General features: G+C 48.5%; 1 protein-coding gene and 1 long non-coding RNA gene across 23 annotated transcripts in view; one reads left to right on the top strand and one right to left on the bottom strand.

The window, feature by feature from the left end:
• Positions 1–23,854, bottom strand: part of LOC127918933 (cyclic AMP-responsive element-binding protein 5-like) — a 96,015-nt gene that overhangs the window by 41,912 nt on the left and 30,249 nt on the right. For all 3 annotated transcript variants that reach the window (XM_052502207.1, XM_052502205.1, XM_052502206.1), the window contains exon 5: positions 16,812–16,963. In XM_052502207.1, the coding sequence (XP_052358167.1) occupies positions 16,812–16,963 (152 nt within the window). The remainder of the gene's footprint in view (positions 1–16,811; positions 16,964–23,854) is intronic.
• On the top strand, positions 21,518–23,831 carry LOC127918936 (uncharacterized). Of its 20 annotated transcripts, none has more exons than XR_008101423.1 (3): positions 21,518–21,540; positions 22,028–22,107; positions 23,772–23,831. It is a non-coding gene; the product is annotated as an uncharacterized LOC127918936 (long non-coding RNA). The 20 variants fall into 20 exon arrangements; XR_008101428.1 differs by lacking the exon at positions 23,772–23,831 and adding an exon at positions 23,001–23,060; XR_008101433.1 differs by lacking the exon at positions 23,772–23,831 and adding an exon at positions 22,881–22,940.

The following is a 23,854-nucleotide window of genomic DNA, read 5'->3' as shown; positions in this document are numbered from 1 at the left end:
CATCAGAGACCTCTCTCTACCTCTCCTCCACCATCAGAGACCTCTCTCTACCTCTCCTCCACCATCATCAGAGACCTCTCTCTACCTCTCCTCCACCATCATCAGAGACCCTCTCTACCTCTCCTCCACCATCATCAGAGACCTCTCTCTACCTCTCCTCCACCATCATCAGAGACTTCTCTCTACCTCTCCTCCACCATCATCAAGACCTCTCTCTACCTCTCCTCCACCATCATCAGAGACTTCTCTCTACCTCTCCTCCACCATCATCAGAGACCTCTCTCTACCTCTCCTCCACCATCATCAGAGACCTCTCTCTACCTCTCCTCCACCATCATCAGAGACCTCTCTCTACCTCTCCTCCACCATCATCAGAGACCTCTCTCTACCTCTCCTCCACCATCATCAGAGACCTCTCTCTACCTCTCCTCCCCATCATCAAGACCTCTCTCTACCTCTCCTCCACCATCATCAGAGACCTCTCTCTACCTCTCCTCCACCATCATCAGAGACCTCTCTCTACCTCTCCTCCACCATCATCAGAGACCTCTCTCTACCTCTCCTCCCCATCATCAAAGACCTCTCTCTACCTCTCCTCCACCATCATCAGAGACCTCTCTCTACCTCTCCTCCACCATCATCAGAGACCTCTCTCTACCTCTCCTCCACCATCAGAGACCTCTCTCTACCTCTCCTCCACCATCAGAGACCTCTCTCTACCTCTCCTCCACCATCAGAGACTTCTCTCTAGCTCTCCTCCACCATCATCAGAGACCTCTCTCTACCTCTCCTCCCCATCATCAGAGACCTCTCTCTAGCTCTCCTCCACCATCATCAGAGACTTCTCTCTACCTCTCCTCCACCATCATCAGAGACCTCTCTCTACCTCTCCTCCACCATCATCAGAGACCTCTCTCTACCTCTCCACCATCATCAGAGACCTCTCTCTACCTCTCCTCCACCATCACCAGAGACCTCTCTCTACCTCTCCTCCATCATCATCAAAGACCTCTCTCTACCTCTCCTCCCCATCATCAGAGACCTCTCTCTACCTCTCCTCCATCATCATCAAAGACCTCTCTCTACCTCTCCTCCATCATCAGAGACCTCTCTCTACCTCTCCTCCATCATCATCAAAGACCTCTCTCTACCTCTCCTCCCCATCATCAGAGACCTCTCTCTACCTCTCCTCCCCATCATCAGAGACCTCTCTCTACCTCTCCTCCATCATCATCAAAGACCTCTCTCTACCTCTCCTCCCCATCATCAGAGACCTCTCTCTACCTCTCCTCCCCATCATCAGAGACCTCTCTCTAGCTCTCCTCCACCATCATCAGAGACCTCTCTCTACCTCTCCTCCACCATCAGAGACCTCTCTCTACCTCTCCTCCCCATCATCAGAGACCTCTCTCTACCTCTCCTCCACCATCATCAGAGACCCCTCTCTACCTCTCCTCCACCATCATCAGAGACCTCTCTCTACCTCTCCTCCACCATCATCAGAGACCTCTCTCTACCTCTCCTCCACCATCATCAAAGACCTCTCTCTACCTCTCCTCCACCATCATCAGAGACTTCTCTCTACCTCTCCTCCACCATCATCAGAGACCTCTCTCTACCTCTCCTCCCCATCATCAGAGACCTCTCTCTACCTCTCCTCCACCATCATCAGAGACCTCTCTCTACCTCTCCTCCACCATCATCAGAGACCTCTCTCTACCTCTCCTCCACCATCATCAGAGACCTCTCTCTACCTCTCCTCCCCATCATCAAAGACCTCTCTCTACCTCTCCTCCACCATCATCAGAGACCTCTCTCTACCTCTCCTCCACCATCATCAGAGACCTCTCTCTACCTCTCCTCCACCATCATCAGAGACCTCTCTCTACCTCTCCTCCCCATCATCAAAGACCTCTCTCTACCTCTCCTCCACCATCATCAGAGACCTCTCTCTACCTCTCCTCCACCATCATCAGAGACCTCTCTCTACCTCTCCTCCACCATCAGAGACCTCTCTCTACCTCTCCTCCACCATCAGAGACCTCTCTCTACCTCTCCTCCACCATCAGAGACTTCTCTCTAGCTCTCCTCCACCATCATCAGAGACCTCTCTCTACCTCTCCTCCCCATCATCAGAGACCTCTCTCTAGCTCTCCTCCACCATCATCAGAGACTTCTCTCTACCTCTCCTCCACCATCATCAGAGACCTCTCTCTACCTCTCCTCCACCATCATCAGAGACCTCTCTCTACCTCTCCACCATCATCAGAGACCTCTCTCTACCTCTCCTCCACCATCACCAGAGACCTCTCTCTACCTCTCCTCCCCATCATCAGAGACCTCTCTCTACCTCTCCTCCACCATCATCAGAGACTTCTCTCTACCTCTCCTCCACCATCATCAGAGACTTCTCTCTACCTCTCCTCCACCATCATCAGAGACCTCTCTCTACCTCTCCTCCACCATCATCAAAGACTTCTCTCTACCTCTCCTCCACCATCACCAGAGACCTCTCTCTACCTCTCCTCCCCATCATCAGAGACCTCTGTCTACCTCTCCTCCACCATCATCAGAGACTTCTCTCTACCTCTCCTCCACCATCATCAGAGACCTCTCTCTACCTCTCCTCCACCATCATCAGAGACTTCTCTCTACCTCTCCTCCCCATCATCAGATATCTCTCTCTACCTCTCCTCCACCATCATCAGAGACCTCTCTCTACCTCTCCTCCCCATCATCAGAGACCTCTCTCTACCTCTCCTCCACCATCATCAGAGACTTCTCTCTACCTCTCCTCCACCATCATCAGAGACTTCTCTCTACCTCTCCTCCACCATCAGAGACCTCTCTCTACCTCTCCTCCACCATCAGAGACCTCTCTCTACCTCTCCTCCACCATCATCAGAGACTTCTCTCTACCTCTCCTCCCCATCATCAGAGACTTCTCTCTACCTCTCCTCCACCATCATCAGAGACTTCTCTCTACCTCTCCTCCACCATCATCAGAGACTTCTCTCTACCTCTCCTCCACCATCATCAGAGACTTCTCTCTACCTCTCCTCCACCATCAGAGACCTCTCTCTACCTCTCCTCCACCATCATCAGAGACCTCTCTCTACCTCTCCTCCATCATCATCAGAGACCTCTCTTTTCCTCTCCTCCAACCTTTTTCATCTCTCTCTTCTTCTCTTTCATCCTCCATCTGATCACTCTTCCTCTCTTCCTCTCTCCCATCCTCCTCCTGATCCCTCTTTTGCTCTCTCCCAGTGTTCCTGAGAGCTGAGTGTGTGTGTGTGTGTGTGCGTGTGCGTTACAGTACAGCACAGTGCAGAAGGCAGAATGTGTGGTGGCCCCAGGGCAGAGATGACCTGCTGGAATGAGAGGGAACAGAGCCTGGGCGTTCCTCTCCAAATGCACTATTAAACCTACTGCAGTACACAATGAGCTCATCTTAATTCAGGTCAGATGTACATCCTTTCTCTCTCTCTCTCTCTCTCTCTCTCTCTCTCTCTCTCTCTCTCTCTCTACCTCTCCCACTCTACCCCTCTCTCTCTCTCTTCCTTCTCCCTGCCTGTTGCTCTACTGTACCTCTCTCTCTCTCTGTGTCTCTCAGGTCACCACAACACAGTGGTTCATCCATCCATGTCCTGCTGCCAAACAGATGGTGAGGGCATGGCATGGGTAGGCAGGGTCAGGAGGTCAAATCAGCCCATGCATTGTCTACATCACAAATGGCACCCTATATAGTTTGTTCATTTAAGGCTCTGCTCAAAAGTAGTGCACTATATAGGGAATAGGGTGCCATTTGGGACACAGACATTCTGTGGCAGTTCAGTTCCCCTGGTCTGGTCTCCCTCCCCTGGTCTGGTCTCCCTCCCCTGGTCTGGTCTCAGGGTGGACCTCCCTCCCCTGGTCTGGTCTCAGGGTGGACCTCCCTCCCCTGGTCTGGTCTCAGGGTGGACCTCCCTCCCCTGGTCTGGTCTGTTCTCCCTCCCCTGGTCTGGTCTCGTTCTCCCTCCCCTGGTCTGTTCTCCCTCCCCTGGTCTGGTCTCAGGTTGGACCTCCCTCCCCTGGTCTGGTCTCAGGGTGGACCTCCCTCCCCTGGTCTGGTCTCAGGGTGGACCTCCCTCCCCTGGTCTGGTCTCGTTCTCCCTCCCCTGGTCTGGTCTCAGGGTGGACCTCCCTCCCCTGGTCTGGTCTCCCTCCCCTGGTCTGGTCTCAGGGTGGACCTCCCTCCCCTGGTCTGGTCTCAGGGTGGACCTCCCTCCCCTGGTCTGGTCTCGTTCTCCCTCCCCTGGTCTGGTCTCAGGGTGGACCTCCCTCCCCTGGTCTGTTCTCCCTCCCCTGGTCTGTTCTCCCTCCCCTGGTCTGTTCTCCCTCCCCTGGTCTGTTCTCCCTCCCCTGGTCTGGTCTCAGGGTGGACCTCCCTCCCCTGGTCTGGTCTCAGGGTGGACCTCCCTCCCCTGGTCTGGTCTCGTTCTCCCTCCCCTGGTCTGGTCTCAGGGTGGACCTCCCTCCCCTGGTCTGTTCTCCCTCCCCTGGTCTGTTCTCCCTCCCCTGGTCTGTTCTCCCTCCCCTGGTCTGTTCTCCCTCCCCTGGTCTGGTCTCAGGTTGGACCTCCCTCCCCTGGTCTGGTCTCAGGGTGGACCTCCCTCCCCTGGTCTGTTCTCCCTCCCCTGGTCTGTTCTCCCTCCCCTGGTCTGGTCTCCCTCCCCTGGTCTGTTCTCCCTCCCCTGGTCTGGTCTCAGGGTGGACCTCCCTCCCCTGGTCTGGTCTCAGGGTGGACCTCCCTCCCCTGGTCTGTTCTCCCTCCCCTGGTCTGGTCTCAGGGTGGACCTCCCTCCCCTGGTCTGGTCTCAGGGTGGACCTCCCTTCCCTGGTCTGGTCTCCCTCCCCTGGTCTGGTCTCAGGGTGGACCTCCCTCCCCTGGTCTGGTCTCAGGGTGGACCTCCCTCCCCTGGTCTGGTCTCAGGGTGGACCTCCCTCCCCTGGTCTGGTCTCAGGGTGGACCTCCCCCCCTGGTCTGGTCTCAGGGTGGACCTCCCTCCCCTGGTCTGGTCTCAGGGTGGACCTCCCTCCCCTGGTCTGGTCTCAGGGTGGACCTCCCCCCTGGTCTGGTCTCAGGGTGGACCTCCCTTCCCTGGTCTGGTCTCAGGGTGGACCTCCCTTCCCTGGTCTGGTCTCAGGGTGGACCTCCCTCCCCTGGTCTGGTCTCAGGGTGGACCTCCCTTCCCTGGTCTGGTCTCCCTCCCCTGGTCTGGTCTCCCTCCCCTGGTCTGGTCTCAGGTTGGACCTCCCTCCCCTGGTCTGGTCTCCCTCCCCTGGTCTGGTCTCCCTCCCCTGGTCTGGTCTCCCTCCCCTGGTCTGGTCTCAGGGTGGACCTCCCTCCACTGGTCTGGTCTCAGGGTGGACCTCCCTCCCCTGGTCTGGTCTCCCTCCCCTGGTCTGGTCTCAGGGTGGACCTCCCTCCCCTGGTCTGGTCTCAGGGTGGACCTCCCTCCCCTGGTCTGGTCTCAGGGTGGACCTCCCTCCCCTGGTCTGGTCTCAGGGTGGACCTCCCTCCCCTGGTCTGGTCTCAGGGTGGACCTCCCTCCCCTGGTCTGGTCTCAGGGTGGACCTCCCTCCCTGGTCTGGTCTCAGGGTGGACCTCCCTCCCCTGGTCTGGTCTCAGGGTGGACCTCCCTCCCTGGTCTGGTCTCAGGGTGGACCTCCCTCCCCTGGTCTGGTCTCAGGGTGGACCTCCCTCCCTGGTCTGGTCTCCCTCCCCTGGTCTGGTCTCAGGGTGGACCTCCCTCCCCTGGTCTGGTCTCCCTCCCCTGGTCTGGTCTCAGGGTGGACCTCCCTCCCCTGGTCTGGTCTCAGGGTGGACCTCCCTCCCCTGGTCTGGTCTCCCTCCCCTGGTCTGGTCTCCCTCCCCTGGTCTGGTCTCCCTCCCCTGGTCTGGTCTCAGGGTGGACCTCCCTCCCCTGGTCTGGTCTCAGGGTGGACCTCCCTCCCCTGGTCTGGTCTCCCTCCCCTGGTCTGGTCTCAGGGTGGACCTCCCTCCCCTGGTCTGGTCTCAGGGTGGACCTCCCTCCCCTGGTCTGGTCTCAAGGTGGACCTCCCTTCCCTGGTCTGGTCTCCCTCCCCTGGTCTGGTCTCAAGGTGGACCTCCCTCCCCTGGTCTGGTCTCAGGGTGGACCTCCCTCCCCTGGTCTGGTCTCAGGTGGACCTCCCTTCCCTGGTCTGGTCTCCCTCCCCTGGTCTGGTCTCAAGGTGGACCTCCCTCCCCTGGTCTGGTCTCAGGGTGGACCTCCCTCCCCTGGTCTGTTCTCCCTCCGCTGGTCTGGTCTCAGGGTGGACCTCCCTCCCCTGGTCTGGTCTCAGGGTGGACCTCCCTCCCCTGGTCTGGTCTCAGGGTGGACCTCCCTCCCCTGGTCTGGTCTCCCTCCCCTGGTCTGGTCTCAGGGTGGACCTCCCTCCCCTGGTCTGGTCTCAGGGTGGACCTCCCTCCCCTGGTCTGGTCTCCCTCCCTGGTCTGGTCTCAGGGTGGACCTCCCTCCCCTGGTCTGGTCTCAGGGTGGACCTCCCTCCCCTGGTCTGTTCTCCCTCCGCTGGTCTGGTCTCAGGGTGGACCTCCCTCCTACTTATCTCCCTGATTCTGTAAATGCAATCTAATTATCAACAATAATACAGGAAGTGTGGCTGAAGCAGCCAGAGGTCACAAGGTCAGATCCTGGCCAATGAAAACATGCGAAGAACCCCTGGTCGTTAGTTATTGTGACCCGGACCTCCACTTCCCCACTCCGACACCAACACACAATGGGCAGCAGGATAACAGTGGCTGGCGTTGTCTTATCTACATATAGATGGAAAACAGTGTACAGTAGGAGTGTTGACCACACAAAGACCCTAGAAACCCTATTCTATTAGGATGAGGTCTATATGTCATTCTGGGTGATTCTATTTCCTTAAAGCCCCGCCCACTCTGTGAGATGTGTTTATTGTTAAAGTGTTGGCCCGGCCCATCAATACAAATGTAAACAATGGAGAAATATTCCACATCTTCCAGCTTTTTGGCACAACTGAAGTTGTAACAGGAAGGAAGAGGATTTCAGTTCACACATGATGAAGTCATCGTGAATCACTCTTCAAGCACTTAATAGTCCACAGTGTAAATGTAGCTTATCCCAGGCAGTGGTGTGATACAGACTCGTATAACATGGTTCTCCATTCATCTAAAGGTCAGGGATCATATAGGGATGACTAAAAACAACTAATACCAAATGGACCTTTATCCAGCTGGTCTTGTTTGGATAAATAGAGACACACCTACTTCAATGTTTCCATGAAAAACCCAAGCAAGTCAAAGCCTGATATATTGTCATAGTGTACCCGACAGCCTAGCGTGAGACTGATGAAAACGTTTGGGTGATGAACTTCCCTTCTAGAAATAGGCTGACCACAAGATGCTGCAGGCTGGTGTGAACATAAAGGTGTGAGATTAAATATGTATCTGAAACTACATTTGAAAAAAAAAGCTCAGAGTCATTTTCTTCACTGCTCTTCCGTTCGTGTTGCTCCAAGTTTCACTTCGCTGAGCTGCGTACCTGCTGATAAACCAGTTCCGTTTCTAGGAGAGAAACAATACACAGCCCTTTCTTTTCATGTGCTACTCATCTCACCATGCACTTACTATCCACATGTGACCTCAACAGACCAACTCTGCATTTAGAGAAATAAAAAGGAGAAATGTCACCTCTGATATTCTACTGCACTTCAAAAAGATGTCTGTCATAAATATGGAAAGGCAAGTTCCAAACGTCAACAAGAGAAACAGTCATCCTTTACTTTTCATGACTGGAGGTCAAGGGGATATCTCACACACTACTTCTCTCTATTAAAGAGTCCATTGTGTCACTGTGTGTGTGTGTTTCTGTGTCTCTGTGTGTGTTTGTCTCTCTGTGCGTGTGTGGTTGTGTGTGTGTTTCTGTGTCTCTGTGTGTGTTTGTCTCTCTGTGTGTGTGTGTGCGCATGTGTGTGCGCATGTGTGTGTGTGTGTGTGTGTGTGTGTGTGTGTGTGTGTGTGTGTGTGTGTGTGTGTGTGTGTACTAATAATAACAGATTAGTTTGATAACAACATGATCCCAGGTGAAGATTAGTTTTATGCCAGTGTGCTGCAATAACTTCTCACAACTTCTGGGAGGTGTTTCACAATTAGTTATCATTCCAAACCAATAACAGTCAGTTAGCTTATTGGTTAAAGAATAGTTTTTGCTTTGAATTAATCAGTTTAAAATAGATACAAGACTGTTTGACTGTGAAAATCAGTAAGGAAAGCATAAAAACATACAGGGATAATATAACCGACTAGCAATGATTACAGTCAAATACAACCTTAAACTATAAGCACTTGTCTGTACCAGCTTGCATTCCTGGATACGGAACAATACCACTGGAAAGATTCCTATGTATTATAAATAGGAGGTTAATTGATGACTGAACCTAATACCACGTCTGAAATCAGAGCTGATTGAGAAGCCAGTTGTTGTCAGGTTCACTGAGCCGCATGTGAAGTTCATTAGGTTTCAATCATGATGTAACCTACTCATCCAGACGTTTGGATATTGTTGCCAGTGCTGTTGTGACCCGCCCATCCCCGTCCCCACACACACCTCCCTTTTCTGTGAGTCAAGTTCTGGTTCTACGACAACGTTGTATCTATCTTGGTTGAACAGCTATGTCTAACACATGTAGCCCTGACAAAAGGCAAAGAGCATTCAGAAACCCTTTGTATTATAATGATGGTCATGACATTAAGATCTTTTTTCTGAAGGCCTGGTTTTAACACTGGCTTGTGTCAGTGTTGTTCTCTAAGGTTTGTGTTCAAGGACTCTCCTGTCAGAGAGGGAGAGGGAGAGGGAGAGGGAGAGGGAGAGGGAGAGGGAGAGAGAGAGAGAGAGAGAGAGAGAGAGAGAGAGAGAGAGAGAGAGAGAGACTGACTAACAGACAGACAGACAGACAGACAGACAGACAGACAGACAGACAGACAGACAGACAGACAGACAGACAGACAGACAGACAGGGAGGGAGGGAGACAGACAGAGGGAGGGGAGGGAGGGAGGGAGGGAGGGAGGGAGGGAGGGAGGGAGGGAGGGAGGGAGGGAGGGAGGGAGGGGGACGTTGTCCTACTCACGTTTCATAGCTGCAGGCCCAGCTCAAACCTAAAGTAAATTGACTTGAGGAAAGCCAATCTTAATTGATTCCAAGCCTCAAAGCTCTTTAGTAAACATTGTGGAGCAATGAAAACAACTTGTTATCCTAATTCATTGGACGCTCTACGCCTCGCGCTCGGCAGAGCCCAGGGCCCAGATGTGGGCCAGCCCAGCTGGGATTAGACTCATTCTGTACTGGCTGGTGATCTCTCTTCCTCTAGTCAAATCTCTGCTCTCTAAAGGAGCGCTGTGGTGTGAGAAGATAATTTCGGGATTAAAGCTTTGTAGGGCTCAGCAACAACAACAACAACAACAACAACAACAACAACAACAACAACAACAACAACAACATAGGACAAGGACCTGTTCAGGTTCAGGTTATATCTGAACCAGAATGTGGTTTCACAATCTTACAATGAAAAATGCAGATAAATAACTAACTTGTGATACTTCCAACCAAATTTAGTGGCACATACAAGCTGACAGATACTGCACACGGTTCAATGGGGAGTTTTCAGTGTGCAGCACCAGAGTGGAACCCCATTGACCTCCAGTACTTTGTTCTGTTGTGATGAACACTGGGTCTGTGTGTAACCACACCAGCATGTGTGTGGTTTAGCCTAGCTAGCAGAGCAGCAGCCGCTGTGGGGACAGGAAGTTCCTGTGGAGAGACCTCATGCGTGGAGGGACAGATGGACAGAAGGATGGAAGTGCTAGTTGGCCCTAACGGTTTCCGGTGTTCCACTATGTTCCTCTGTAGAGGGGTTTCCTCAAGCCCCCTTTTCCTGCTGATGTTAACATTTCCAGCGCTCTCTTCCGCTCTCTCTCTGGGGCAATCAGCTCATCTAGAAACAAGTGTTTCCTAGTCATGTGATGTGGGTCCATGGTACTTGTTGTAAACAACGGGCTCCTGTCCTGCACCAGGGTCAGGGTAACCCCTCTCTGTCTCTTTCTGTCCCACGCTGTCAGTGCATGAGTCAGAGTGGTAGGGGCTTCCATGCTTCTCTCTTATAGCTTGGCCTCATTCATTCCCTTTTGTAGGACAAAATCCAATATTAACATCTAACATCATTCAATACTTCAGAAATAATGGATCAAGTCCCTTACCAAAGTAAATGTCCCAGGTTTCTTATAACCCTCTGAAACTGAAGGGTTTCTCAGTTACCGCCCTCGGAAACTGAAAGGTTCCTCAGTTACAGGTTTCTAACCCTCTGAAACTGAAGGGTTTCTCAGTTACATGTTTCCTATAACCCTCTGAAACTGAAGGGTTTCTCAGTTACATGTTTCCTATATGTTGGGTTTTTCCCCTACAGTAGATGTGTATTCATAAACTCTTTTTTCTTACTGTGTCTGACGTTGTTTCCATGTTAGGGTATTCCTGGTGGTATTTGCTGTAAATATCCCTGAAACAGCTGCATTCTTCCTCCATCTGGCATCTCAGTGACCGTACTGACCACCATACAGACACCAAATGATTCCCCAGACTATGACCACCACACCACAATGCACTGGCACGTTCAGAACAATCCCAAAACAGACACATCTAAAAACAGCCTGATCAGGCAATGCCATATAGAAGATACATTTAGCAGAGGCTTACGCCATAGCTGAGGTTTAACTGTGAACCACCACAGACAGATGCTGGCACTAAGACCACACTCAGTCAGCTGTATAAGGAAATAAGCTAACAGGAAACCACTCATCCAGAGGTGGCGCTCCTAGTGGCCGGAGACTTTAATGCAGGGAAACTTAAATCAGTTCTACCAAATTTCTATCAACATGTTAAATGTGCAACCAGAGGGAAAACAATTCTAGACCACCTGTACTCCACACACAGAGACGCTTACAAAGCTCTCCCTCGCCCTCCATTTGGTAAATCCGACCACAACTCTATCCTCCTGATTCCTGCTTACAAAAATTAAAGCAGGAAGCACCAGTGACTAGGTCTATAAAAAAAATGGTCAGATGAAGCAGATGCTAAACTACAGGACTGTGTTGCTATCACAGTTCTGGGATTCTTCCAATGACATTGAGGAATACACCACATCAGTCACTGGCTTCATCAATAAGTGCATCGAGGACGTCATCCCCACAGTCACTGTACGTACATACCCCAACCAGAAGCCATGGATTACAGGCAACATTCGCACTGAGCTAAAGTGTAGAGGTGTGGGACTCTAACCCGGAAGGTTACAAGTAATCCCTCTATGCCCTGCGACGAACCATCAAACAGATAAAGCGTCAATACAGGGCTGAGATTGAATCATACTACACCGGCTACGACGCTCGTTGGCAGCGCTTGCAAACTATTACAAAATACAAAGGGAAGCACAGCCGCGAGCTGCCCAGTGACACGAGCATACCAGACGATCTAAACTAGTTCTATGCTCGCTTCGAGGCAAGCAACACTGAGGTATGCATGAGAGCATCAGCTATTCCGGACGAATGTGTGATCACACGCTCCGTAGCCGACGTGAGTAAGACCTTTAAACAGGTCAACATACACAAGGCTGCGGGGCCAGACAGATTACCAGGACGTGTGCTCTGGGCATGTGCTGACCAACTGGCAGTTGTCTTCACTGACATTTTCAACATGTCCCTGATTGAGTCTGTAATACCAACATGTTTCAGGCAGACCCCCATAGTCCCTGTACCCAAGAACACTAAGGCAACCTGCCTAAATGACCACAGACCCGTAGCACTCACGTCCGTAGCCATGAAGTGCTTTGAAAGGCTGGTAATGGCTCACATCAACATAATTATCCCAGAAACCCTAGACCCACTCCAATTTGCATACCGCCCAAACAGATCCACAGATGATGCAATCTCTATTGCACTCCACACTGCCCTTTGCCACCTGGACAAAAGGAACACCTATGTGAGAATGCTGTTCATTGACTACAGCTCAGCGTTCAACACCATAGTACCCTCAAAGCTCATCACCAAGCTAAGGATCCTGGGACTAAACACCTCCCTCTGCAACTGGATCCTGGACTTCCTGACAGGCCGCCCCCAGGGGGTGAGGGTAGGTAGCAACACATCTGCCACGGTGATCCTCAACACTGGAGCTCCCCAGGGGTGCGTGCTTAGTCCCCTCCTGTACTCCCTGTTCACCCACGACTGCATGGCCAGGCACGACTCCAACACCATCATTAAGTTTGCTGACGACACAACAGTGGTAGGCCTGATCACCGACAACAACGAGACAGCCTATAGGGAGGAGGTCAGAGACCTGGCCGGGTGGTGCCAGAATAACAACCTATCCCTCAACGTAACCAAGACTAAGGAGATTATTGTGGACTATAGGAAAAGGAGCCCTGAGGACGTCCCCATTCTCATCGACGGGGCTGTAGTGGAGCAGGTTGAGCTTCAAATTCTTTGGTGTCCACATCAACAACAAACTAGAATAGTCCAAACACACCAAGACAGTCGTGAAGAGGGCACGACAAAGCCTATTCCCCTCAGGAAACTAAAAAGATTTGGCATGGGTCCTGAGATCCTCAAAAGGTTCTACAGCTGCAACATCGAGAGCATCCTGACCGGTTGCATCACTGCCTGGTACGGCAATTGCTCGGTCTTCGACCGCAAGGCACTTCAGAGAGTAGTGCATACGGCACTGTACATCACTTGAGCTAAACTGCCTGCCATCCAGGACCTCTACACCAGGCGGTGTCAGAGGAAGGCCCTAAAAATTGTAAAAGACCCCAGCCACCCCAGTCATAGACTGTTCTCTCTACTACCGCATGGCAATCGGTACAGGAGTGCCAAGTCTAGGACAAAAAGGCTTCTCAACAGTTTTACCCCCAAGCCATAAGAGTCCTGAACAGGTAATCAAATGGCTACCCGGACTATTTGTATTGTGTGCCCCCCCCACCCCTCTTTTACACTGCTGCTACTCTCACTTTAACTATACATTCATGTACATACTACCTCAATTGGCCCGACCAACCAGTGCTCCCGCACATTGGCTAACCGGGCTATCTGCATTGTGTCCCACCCACCAACCCCTCTTTTTACGCTACTGCTACTCTCTGTTCATAATATATGCATAGTCACTTTAACCATACCCACATGTACATACTACCTCAATAAGCCTGACTAACAGGTGTCTGTATATAGCCTTGCTACTCTTTTTTCAAATGTCTTTTTACTGTTGTTTTATTTCTTTACTTACCTACACACACACACACACACACACACACACACACACACACACACACACACACACACACACACACACACACACACACACACACACACACACACACATACTTTTTATTTCGCACCATTGGTTAGAGCCTGTAAGTGAGCATTTCACTGTAAGGTTTACACCTGTTGTATTCGGCACACGTGACAAATTAACTTTGATTTGATTTGAACACGTGACACAAAACAGATGATTTTCTGATTATCTCAACCAAAACCCTTTGAAATGGATGAATCTGTACTCTAGAATAAAGTTGACCAACTAAAAGGTACTTTAGTTAATTGAGCTTATTGACAGAGACAATACACGCTGCTGAACCTTTCTGTAAATGTGCCATATTTAGCCAGCTGGCTGATGTTCAACTGTATTCCCTGAAAATGCTGCAGTGGTGAGTCTTCCTACCCATGCTCCTCCTCTCCAGCGAGGTGGGGAGTCTGATGACAGGTTAAGTCAGGTAAAACAGGCCTGTCTCTCTCAGCACAGCCTTATGTCTGTCTTTACTGACAGACAGTGATTTCTTCTCCTCCAAGTCAAGGGGATGTAATTCCAGCCCTGTCCTCTCCTGTACAAAGAGCCTGTATAGGGGTGTCAGTCAGGCTTACTGATGGCTCCCACATCCAATATTCACCAGGCCTGCGTCCGAAATGGCGCCCTATTCTCTATATAGTGCACTACTTCTGACCAGAGCCCAGTGGGAATAGGGTGCCATTTGGGACACAGCCCAGGTCTTCTTCCAACCAGTGGTAAAACTACACAGGCCTGACTGGACACAGGCTGGCTTAACACAGAGCTGCTTTAATAGAGCTGCCTTAACACAGAGCTGTTTTAATAGAGCTGCCTTAACACAGAGCTGTTTTAACAGAGCTGCCTTAACACAGAGCTGTTTTAACAGAGCTGCCTTAACACAGAGCTGCCTTAACACAGAGCTGTTTTAACAAAGCTGCTTTAACACAGAGCTGCTTTAATAGAGCTGCCTTAACACAGAGCTGCTTTAATAGAGCTGCCTTAACACAGAGCTGCCTTAACACAGAGCCACCTTAACACAGAGCTGTTTTAACACAGAGCTGTTTTAACACAGAGCTGCCTTAACACAGAGCTGTTTTAACACAGAGCTGGCTTAACACAATGCTGGCTTAACACAATGCTGGCTTAACACAGAGCTGGCTTAACACAATGCTGGGTTTAACACAGTGCTGCCTTAACACAATGCTGCCTAAATACAATGCAGACTTAACACAGAGCTGCTTTAACACAATGCTGGTTTAACACAATGCTGGCTTAACACAATGCTGGTTTAACACAATGCTGGCTTAACACAATGCTGGTTTAACAGAATGCTGGCTTAACACAATGCTGGCTTAACACAGAGCTGGCTTAACACAGAGCTGGCTTAACACAATGCTGGCTTAACACAATGCTGGTTTAACACAATGCTGGCTTAACACAATGCTGGTTTAACAGAATGCTGGCTTAACACAATGCTGGCTTAACACAGAGCTGGTTTAACACAATGCTGGCTTAACACAATGCTGGTTTAACAGAATGCTGGCTTAACACAATGCTGGCTTAACACAGAGCTGGCTTAACACAATGCTGGCTTAACACAATGCTGGCTTAACACAATGCTGGTTTAACACAATGCTGGCTTAACACAGAGCTGGCTTAACTATAGGTCACGCTCACATAATATAGGTCTGGCTCAACAAAGGACAGACTATAAGCCTAATTTCTAGTCCAAGACATCATGTTTTCCACTTCTAGGCTGCATTTTTTTAAAGCACGCACAGAGTGAGAGGGAGAGGGAGTGAGAGGGAGAGTGAGTGAGAGGGAGAGAACAAGAGAGAGAGACTGGGAAGGAGAGAGAGAGAGAGAGAGAGAGAGAGAGAGAGAGAGAGAGAGAGAGAGAGAGAGAGAGAGAGTCTTTGACTAATTAAATCAAATCCAGATTCTAGTCATAGGAGTGTGATTCAGTGAATAAGGCATTCTAATAGTTGCATGGTGTTTCTGACTACTGACCTCTTAGGGCAGGATGGGCAACTTTGATGAGGGTGAGGCCACAAAACATAGAAACTCATCATGAGGGGCCACAGTGTCACGTTGGTCTGCGTACCCACATCCACCCCTGTGTGTGTGTGTGTGTGTGTGTGTGTGTGTGTGTGTGTGTGTGTGTGTGTGTGTGTGTGTGTGTGTGTGTGTGTGTGTGTGTGTGTGTGTGTGTGTGTGTGTGTGTGTGTGTGTGTGTGTGTGTGTGTGTGTGTGTGTGTGTGCTTGCTTGACTGCATATGTACGTGTGATTCAGGTGTCAATTTTCTTTCTGATACAAAGAAGGAAGGAAAGAAAGAGAGAGGAAACAACATCAACTCAAGACACAGGTCAGTGGAGGGGAGCGATTGCACAATGAAGGCGTTCCCCCCAAAAAGCTGAAATCCCCCCAGGGGTACGGGACGAGGGTCTATGACATCATGGTGGGCACACCCAACACCCATCCTGACTAGTTGTACACCACAGAGGTCTGAACTCAACAGCTCACAGATGTACAAACGTCAACAAGCGTTAACGTTAAACTCCCCGAAAATAGTTTCAGAACCTCAGGAAACCTTTTCAATGTTCCTTTAATCAATAGAGTAAGAAGCTGCCTGAAGGATAATGGAACAGTCCTCTGATCCTTCTATACCATTATGAACCCTGTTCATCAGCCTGTATAAGGACTTGAAATTCACACGTTTCACGCTGAAGTCAATCATAACCCTGTTTTTAACAAGGCTTTCAGTTGCAACCAGGATGGAAACATCTAAACCAAAGGCAGTTATTGTGTGACTTTCCGACGGTGAAAGAAAGACAGGGACTATTTTGGAGTGAAATACTAAACCGCTGTAAAAGCAGCCGGGGGCATCAGAGATGACCTCATCCCTGTCCCACGGGACCCTCTTGACATGCTCTGCTGTGGGACAATACACAGCCAACAGCTAAACATGAATCGCCTTGTCAGTAACACACACACGCACTCACGCACTCACACGCACACGCACGCACACACACACACACACACACACACACACACACACACACACACACACACACACACACACACACACACACACACACACACACACAGGTCCAGATGTAACAGAACACTGGTGTGACCTCAGAGACTACACAGGAAAGCCAATCACAGGGCCACTGCTGTGGAGGACATCCTCATATCACTGTGGTGAATATCACACGGAGCCAAGGCAGAGTAGTTCTCTAGACTAAGCACAGAGAATAGAGATGGAAGCATTTCAAACTGAAGTAAGCATACTAAAATAGCATATTTGATATGTACTGTATTTGACCCAGGTCTAATGTTAGTTGGGCATGTGTCAGTTAATGGTTTGGTTCATCCAGGCGGTGTGGACTGGAGGCCTCACCCTAGCTGTCTGTTGGTGGAGGGGGCCTGGGTGATGACAGAGTTGGACTGGGGAGAGGACAGGCCCTGCTGGATCACTATACTGTTGTCATGGTTCCCCATCCGAGAGTGATGCTGCTGGTTCTGGAGGTTCTGGCCATGTAGAGAGATATTCTGGAGAGGGAAGGAGGGAAAGAGCAAGAGAGAGGAGGGGGAGGGAGAGAGCAAGAGAGAGGAGGAGGAGGGAGAGAAAGAGGGAGAGAGAGAGAGAGAGAGAGAGAGGGGAGAGAGCAAGAGAGAGGAGGAGGAGGGAGATAGAGAGAGAGGGGGGGAGAAGGGAGGGAGGAAGAGGAGGGGCGAGGGAGAGAGGGAGGGAGGGAGAGGAGGGGGAGGGATGGCGAGGGGGAAGGAGAGAGAGAGATGAAGGGAGGGAGGGAGAGAAAGAGGGAGGGTGATGGTGAGCAGCAGGGAGAGTGGCAGAGTAAGAATGAGAGAGAGGAAGGGAGGAAGGAAAAGAAGAGGAGGGAAAGAGAGAGAGAGAGAGAGAGGATCAAGTCAGAACACATTGTTAACAGCCAACTTCAATAATGTGTCTTTAAGTTCATATAGTGTAAAAGTTCCACAGCTTTACTGTAATCCCTGTACTGCTCAGTCACGTTCCTCGCCAAGAGCAGGAATATTTAAAGCAGCAATCAGCAGTTGAAACAATAGCAAAGTGTCCTCCCTATCACTGTTTTGGTAAAAAGCTGAGGGTGGATGGGACTGAAGAAATGTAACCACTCTCAAACTCAAAGACAGAGCTATAGACCGACCATCCATGATATCAACATCATAGTTGTAATCATGTTTTTACGTTATATAGTGTTTGCTTACATTTACTTTGTTTACAAACATTGGAGTAAAACAAGCTTATATTTTAGGTTCTCATGGGGAACGATAGTTGAACTAAGCTTTTTGGGGCGGCAGGGTGGCTTACTGGTTAGCGTGTTGGACTAGTAACTGGAAGGTTGCAAGTTCAAATCCCTGAGCTGACAAGGTACAAATCTGCCCCTGAACAGGCAGTTAACCCACTGTTCCTAGGCCGTCATTGAAAATAAGAATTTGTTCTTAACTGACTTGCCTACTTAAATAAAGGTAAAATATGTATTTATTTTTTTAAAAGCTCATGAGCTCATAAGCTATATTCTTCAATAATCAATGGCTACATATCATTCATTTATACGTCCCAAAATTGATATAGCAACTTCTGATTGCCCCTTATTTGAAGGACTACATGTTTGCAAACTATGGTCTCATGACTGTTGGGGAGGTGTGTGTGAATGTGAGTGTGTGTGGGGGAGGCGGGGTTAGGAAGGTCTGGTTTTCAGACCAATAACAACAACAGACTTCCCTACCAGAAACTTCTACACTCATAGAAAAAAGGGTTCCGAAAGGGTTCTGCGGCTGTCCCCTTAGGAGAACCCTTTTTGGTTCCAGGTAGAACTCTTTTGTCCCTCTGTGGAAAGGGTTCTACCTGGAACCCAAAGGGTTATACGTGGAACCAAAAGGGGTTCTTCAAAGGGTTCTCCTATGTGGACAGCTGAAGAACAGTTTTTGGTTCTAGACAGCACATTTTTTTCCAAGAGCAAACTGTTGTAAGCTATGCTCTCTTGAACTTCAACCAACCTTTCTCCTTATCTCTCTCCCCTGTGATATGCTGCCATGCTGTGTACTCCACAGTCCTGCTGAGACTCGCCTCCCAGTCGTGCTGACTGAGCCCAGCTCTTCAACCATAAACGCCAGACCGCCAGACTGTGGGGACTGAGGAGGCTGGACGTGGCCTGGGTGACTTGACTCACACAGACAGCTTCCACAGCCAAACCCAGACCCAGACGTCAGCAGAGATACAGTCTACAGACCAGACCAGACACAGGATCAGCAGTCTGAGAGACAGAGATACATTCTACAGACCAGACCAGACACAGGATCAGCAGTCTGGGAGACAGAGATACAGTCTACAGACCAGACCAGACACAGGATCAGCAGTCTGGGAGACAGAGATACAGTCTACAGACCAGACCAGACACAGGATCAGCAGTCTGAGAGACAGAGATACAGTCTACAGACCATACCAGACACAGGATCAGCAGTCTGGGAGACAGAGATACAGTCTACAGACCAGACCAGACACAGGATCAGCAGTCTGGGAGACAGAGATACAGACCAGACCAGACACAGGATCAGCAGTCTGAGAGACAGAGATACAGTCTACAGACCAGACCAGACACAGGATCAGCAGTCTGAGAGACAGAGATACATTCTACAGACCAGACCAGACACTGGATCAGCAGTCTGAGAGACAGAGATACATTCTACAGACCAGACCAGACACAGGATCAGCAGTCTGGGAGACAGAGATACAGTCTACAGACCAGACCAGACACTGGATCAGCAGTCTGAAGGACAGAGATACAGTGTAGCTGTGTTGTGGCCAGTAGAGTATAGATATCATTTCACAGGTAAAGAGTTCTTAACATTGACCCATAATGCATTAACAACTACCTTAGAGTCCAATCAGACATCACTGTTGCTGGCAGTCTGTCTTTCTGTCCAGCCTGGTCTCGCAGTCTCAAGCTGCTGTCTGTCTGTCTGTCCAGCCTGGTCTCACTGTCTCAAGCTGCTGTCTGTCTGTCTGTCCAGCCTAGTCTCAAGCTGCTGTCTGTCTGTCTGTCTGTCTGTCTGTCTGTCTGTCTGTCTGTCTGTCTGTCTGTCTGTGCTCTTGCTGTCACACAGCGTTTGAATCCTGACATGTGAGTGGGATACAAAGAATTTGAAAACAAACCCAATTTTGATAAACTCTCATATCTACTGGGTGAAATCCCAAGATTTGTGACCTGTTGCCTCAAGAAAAGGGCAACCAGTGAAGAACAAACACCATTGTAAATACAACCTATATTTATTTATTTTCCCTTTTGTACATTAACCATTTGCACATCATCAAAACACTGTATATATACATAATATGACATTTGAAATGTCTTTATTCTTTTGGAACTTCTGTGAATGTAATGTTTACTGTTCATTTTATTGTTTATTTCACTTTGTATATTATCTACTTCACTTGCTTTGGCAACATTAACATATTTTCTCATGCCAATAAAGTCCCTGGAATTGAATTATAGGGAAGGATAGAGTCTACCTGTTGTGAGTGTGTCAGCTAGTTTGTTACAATTGGTTAGGAGTTGACTTGTGTGACTATGCATGTGCCTACTCTGAGTGTTTCAGGCCAAGGAAGTAGTTAACTGCCTGGAGTGTGTGTGTGTGTGTGTGGTGGCTGGGGGAATGAAGACAGTGTGTGTACAGTTACATTTGAACCTTTATTTAACTTGGCAAGTCAGTTAGGAACAAATTGTTATTTACAATGACAGCCTCCCCCGGCCAAACCCTAACGACGTTGGGCCAATTGTACGCCGCCCTATGGGACTCACAATCACGGCCAGTTGTGATAAGCCTGGAATCGAACCAAGGTCTGTAGTGACGCCTCCAGCACTGAGATGCAGTGCCTTAGACCGCTGCACCACACGGGAGCCCAAACCTGCATGGAGTGTGTCTGTGGTGGCTGGGGGAAACCTGCATGGAGTGTGTCTGTGGTGGCTGGGGGAAACCATGGAGTGTGTCTGTGGTGGCTGGGGGAAACCTGCATGGAGTGTGTCTGTGGTGGCTGGGGGAAACCTGCATGGAGTGTGTCTGTGGTGGCTGGGGGAAACCTGCATGGAGTGTGTCTGTGGTGGCTGGGGGAAACCTGCATGGAGTGTGTCTGTGGTGGCTGGGGGAAACCTGCATGGAGTGTGTCTGTGGTGGCTGGGGGAAACCTGCATGGAGTGTGTCTGTGGTGGCTGGGGGAAACCTGCATGGAGTGTGTCTGTGGTGGCTGGGGGAAACCTGCATGGAGTGTGTCTGTGGTGGCTGGGGGAAACCTGCATGGAGTGTGTCTGTGGTGGCTGGGGGAAACCTGCATGGAGTGTGTCTGTGGTGGCTGGGGGGAAACCAGAATGATAACCCTGCAAGATAATGGGGGACTACCCAGCTGTGGGTTGACCCGGGGTTCCCCTGGGCTTATCTTACTGTACTCCACAGATAAACACAGATGAAGTTGACCCGGGGTTCCCCTGGGCTTATCTTACTGTACTCCACAGATAAACACAGATGAAGTTGACCCGGGGTTCCCCTGGGCTTATCTTACTGTACTCCACAGATAAACACAGGTGAAGTTGACCCGGGGTTCCCCTGGGCTTATCTTACTGTACTCCACAGATAAACACAGGTGAAGTTGACCCGGGGTTCCCCTGGGCTTATCTTACTGTACATCCAAATAAACACAGGTGAAACACTTCACACTTACTGTACAACAGATAAAACAGACAACCGACCTTGATTCAATAATTGTGACAGACCCCTGGGTTATCACTGTACGGATAAACACAGATGAAGTTGAGGGTTCGTTTGACAAGCAGGTTTGTATTTTTACTCTCATCTTCTCTACCTGAAGAGAAAACCCTGACACTTGGAAAGATAAACACATGGCCAACCTTCATTTAAATAATTGTCATTGTAAACAGAATAGTTGACCCAGGTTTGTAACTGTTATCTTGTACTACAGATAAACAGGATGAAAGACAATGTCCTTCATTTTACTGTCATCTTAACTGTTATCTTGTCTACATGATAACCAGGTTATTGTCTTACTGTCATCTTGTCTACATGATAACCAGGTTAAAACACATTGTCACTGTCATCTTGTCTTCATGATAACAACAGGTTCAATTGTCTTACTGTCATCTTGTCTACATGATAATCAGGTTATCTGTCTTACTGTCATCTTGTCTACATGATAACCAGGTTAGTTGTCTTACTGTCATCTTGTCTACATGATAACCAGGTTAGTTGTCTTACTGTCATCTTGTCTACATGATAATCAGGTTAGTTGTCTTACTGTCATCTTGTCTACATGATAACCAGGTTAGTTGTCTTACTGTCATCTTGTCTACATGATAATCAGGTTAGTTGTCTTACTGTCATCTTGTCTACATGATAACCAGGTTAGTTGTCTTACTGTCATCTTGTCTACATGATAATCAGGTTAGTTGTCTTACTGTCATCTTGTCTACATGATAATCAGGTTAGTTGTCTTACTGTCATCTTGTCTACATGATAACCAGGTTAGTTGTCTTACTGTCATCTTGTCTACATGATAATCAGGTTAGTTGTCTTACTGTCATCTTGTCTACATGATAACCAGGTTAGTTGTCTTACTGTCATCTTGTCTACATGATAACCAGGTTAGTTGTCTTACTGTCATCTTGTCTACATGATAATCAGGTTAGTTGTCTTACATGATAATCATTAGTTGTCTTACTGTCATCTTGTCTACATGATAATCAGGTTAGTTGTCTTACTGTCATCTTGTCTACATGATAATCAGGTTAGTTGTCTTACTGTCATCTTGTCTACATGATAATCAGGTTAGTTGTCTTACTGTCATCTTGTCTACATGATAATCAGGTTAGTTGTCATCTTGTCTACATGATAACCAGGTTAGTTGTCTTACTGTCATCTTGTCTACATGATAATCAGGTTAGTTGTCTTACTGTCATCTTGTCTACATGATAATCAGGTTAGTTGTCTTACTGTCATCTTGTCTACATGATAATCAGGTTAGTTGTCTTACTGTCATCTTGTCTACATGATAATCAGGTTAGTTGTCTTCCTGTCATCTTGTCTACATGATAATCAGGTTAGTTGTCTTACTGTCATCTTTCTACATGATAATCAGGTTAGTTGTCTTACTGTCATCTTGTCTACATGATAATCAGGTTATTGTCTTACTGTCATCTTGTCTACATGATAATCAGGTTAGTTGTCTTACTGTCATCTTGTCTACATGATAACCAGGTTAGTTGTCTTACTGTCATCTTGTCTACATGATAATCAGGTTAGTTGTCTTACTGTCATCTTGTCTACATGATAATCAGGTTAGTTGTCTTACTGTCATCTTGTCTACATGATAATCAGGTTAGTTGTCTTACTGTCATCTTGTCTACATGATAATCAGGTTAGTTGTCTTACTGTCATCTTGTCTACATGATAACCAGGTTAGTTGTCTTACTGTCATCTTGTCTACATGATAATCGGGTTAGTTGTCTTACTGTCATCTTGTCTACATGATAACCAGGTTAGTTGTCTTACTGTCATCTTGTCTACATGATAACCAGGTTAGTTGTCTTACTGTCATCTTGTCTACATGATAATCAGGTTATCTGTCTTACTGTCATCTTGTCTACATGATAATCAGGTTAGTCTTATCATCTTGTCTACATGATAATCAGGTTAGCTGTCTTACTGTCATCTTGTCTACATGATAATCAGGTTAGTTGTCTTACTGTCATCTTGTCTACATGATAATCAGGTTAGTTGTCTTACTGTCATATTGTCTACATGATAACCAGGTTAGTTGTCATCTTGTCTACATGATAATCAGGTTAGTTGTCTTACTGTCATCTTGTCTACATGATAATCAGGTTAGTTGTCTTACTGTCATCTTGTCTACATGATAATCAGGTTAGTTGTCTTACTATCATCTTGTCTACATGGTAATCCAAGTTAGTTGTCTTACTGTCATCTTGTCTACATGATAATCAGGTTAGTTGTCATCTTGTCTACATGATAACCTGGTTAGTTGTCTTACTGTCATCTTGTCTACATGATAATCAGGTTAGTTGTCTTACTGTCATCTTGTCTACATGATAATCAGGTTAGTTGTCATCTTGTCTACATGATAACCTGGTTAGTTGTCTTACTGTCATCTTGTCTACATGATAATCAGGTTAGTTGTCTTCCTGTCATCTTCTCTACATGATAATCAGGTTATCTGTCTTACTGTCATCTTGTCTACATGATAATCAGGTTAGTTGTCTTACTGTCATCTTGTCTACATGATAATCAGGTTAGTTGTCTTACTGTCATCTTGTCTACATGATAACCAGGTTAGTTGTCTTACTGTCATCTTGTCTACATGATAATCAGGTT

Source organism: Oncorhynchus keta, unplaced genomic scaffold (assembly GCF_023373465.1).
Source record: "Oncorhynchus keta strain PuntledgeMale-10-30-2019 unplaced genomic scaffold, Oket_V2 Un_contig_15275_pilon_pilon, whole genome shotgun sequence".
Classification (NCBI taxonomy): Eukaryota; Metazoa; Chordata; class Actinopteri; order Salmoniformes; family Salmonidae; genus Oncorhynchus; species Oncorhynchus keta.
This window is presented reverse-complemented; position numbering and strand designations above follow the sequence as displayed.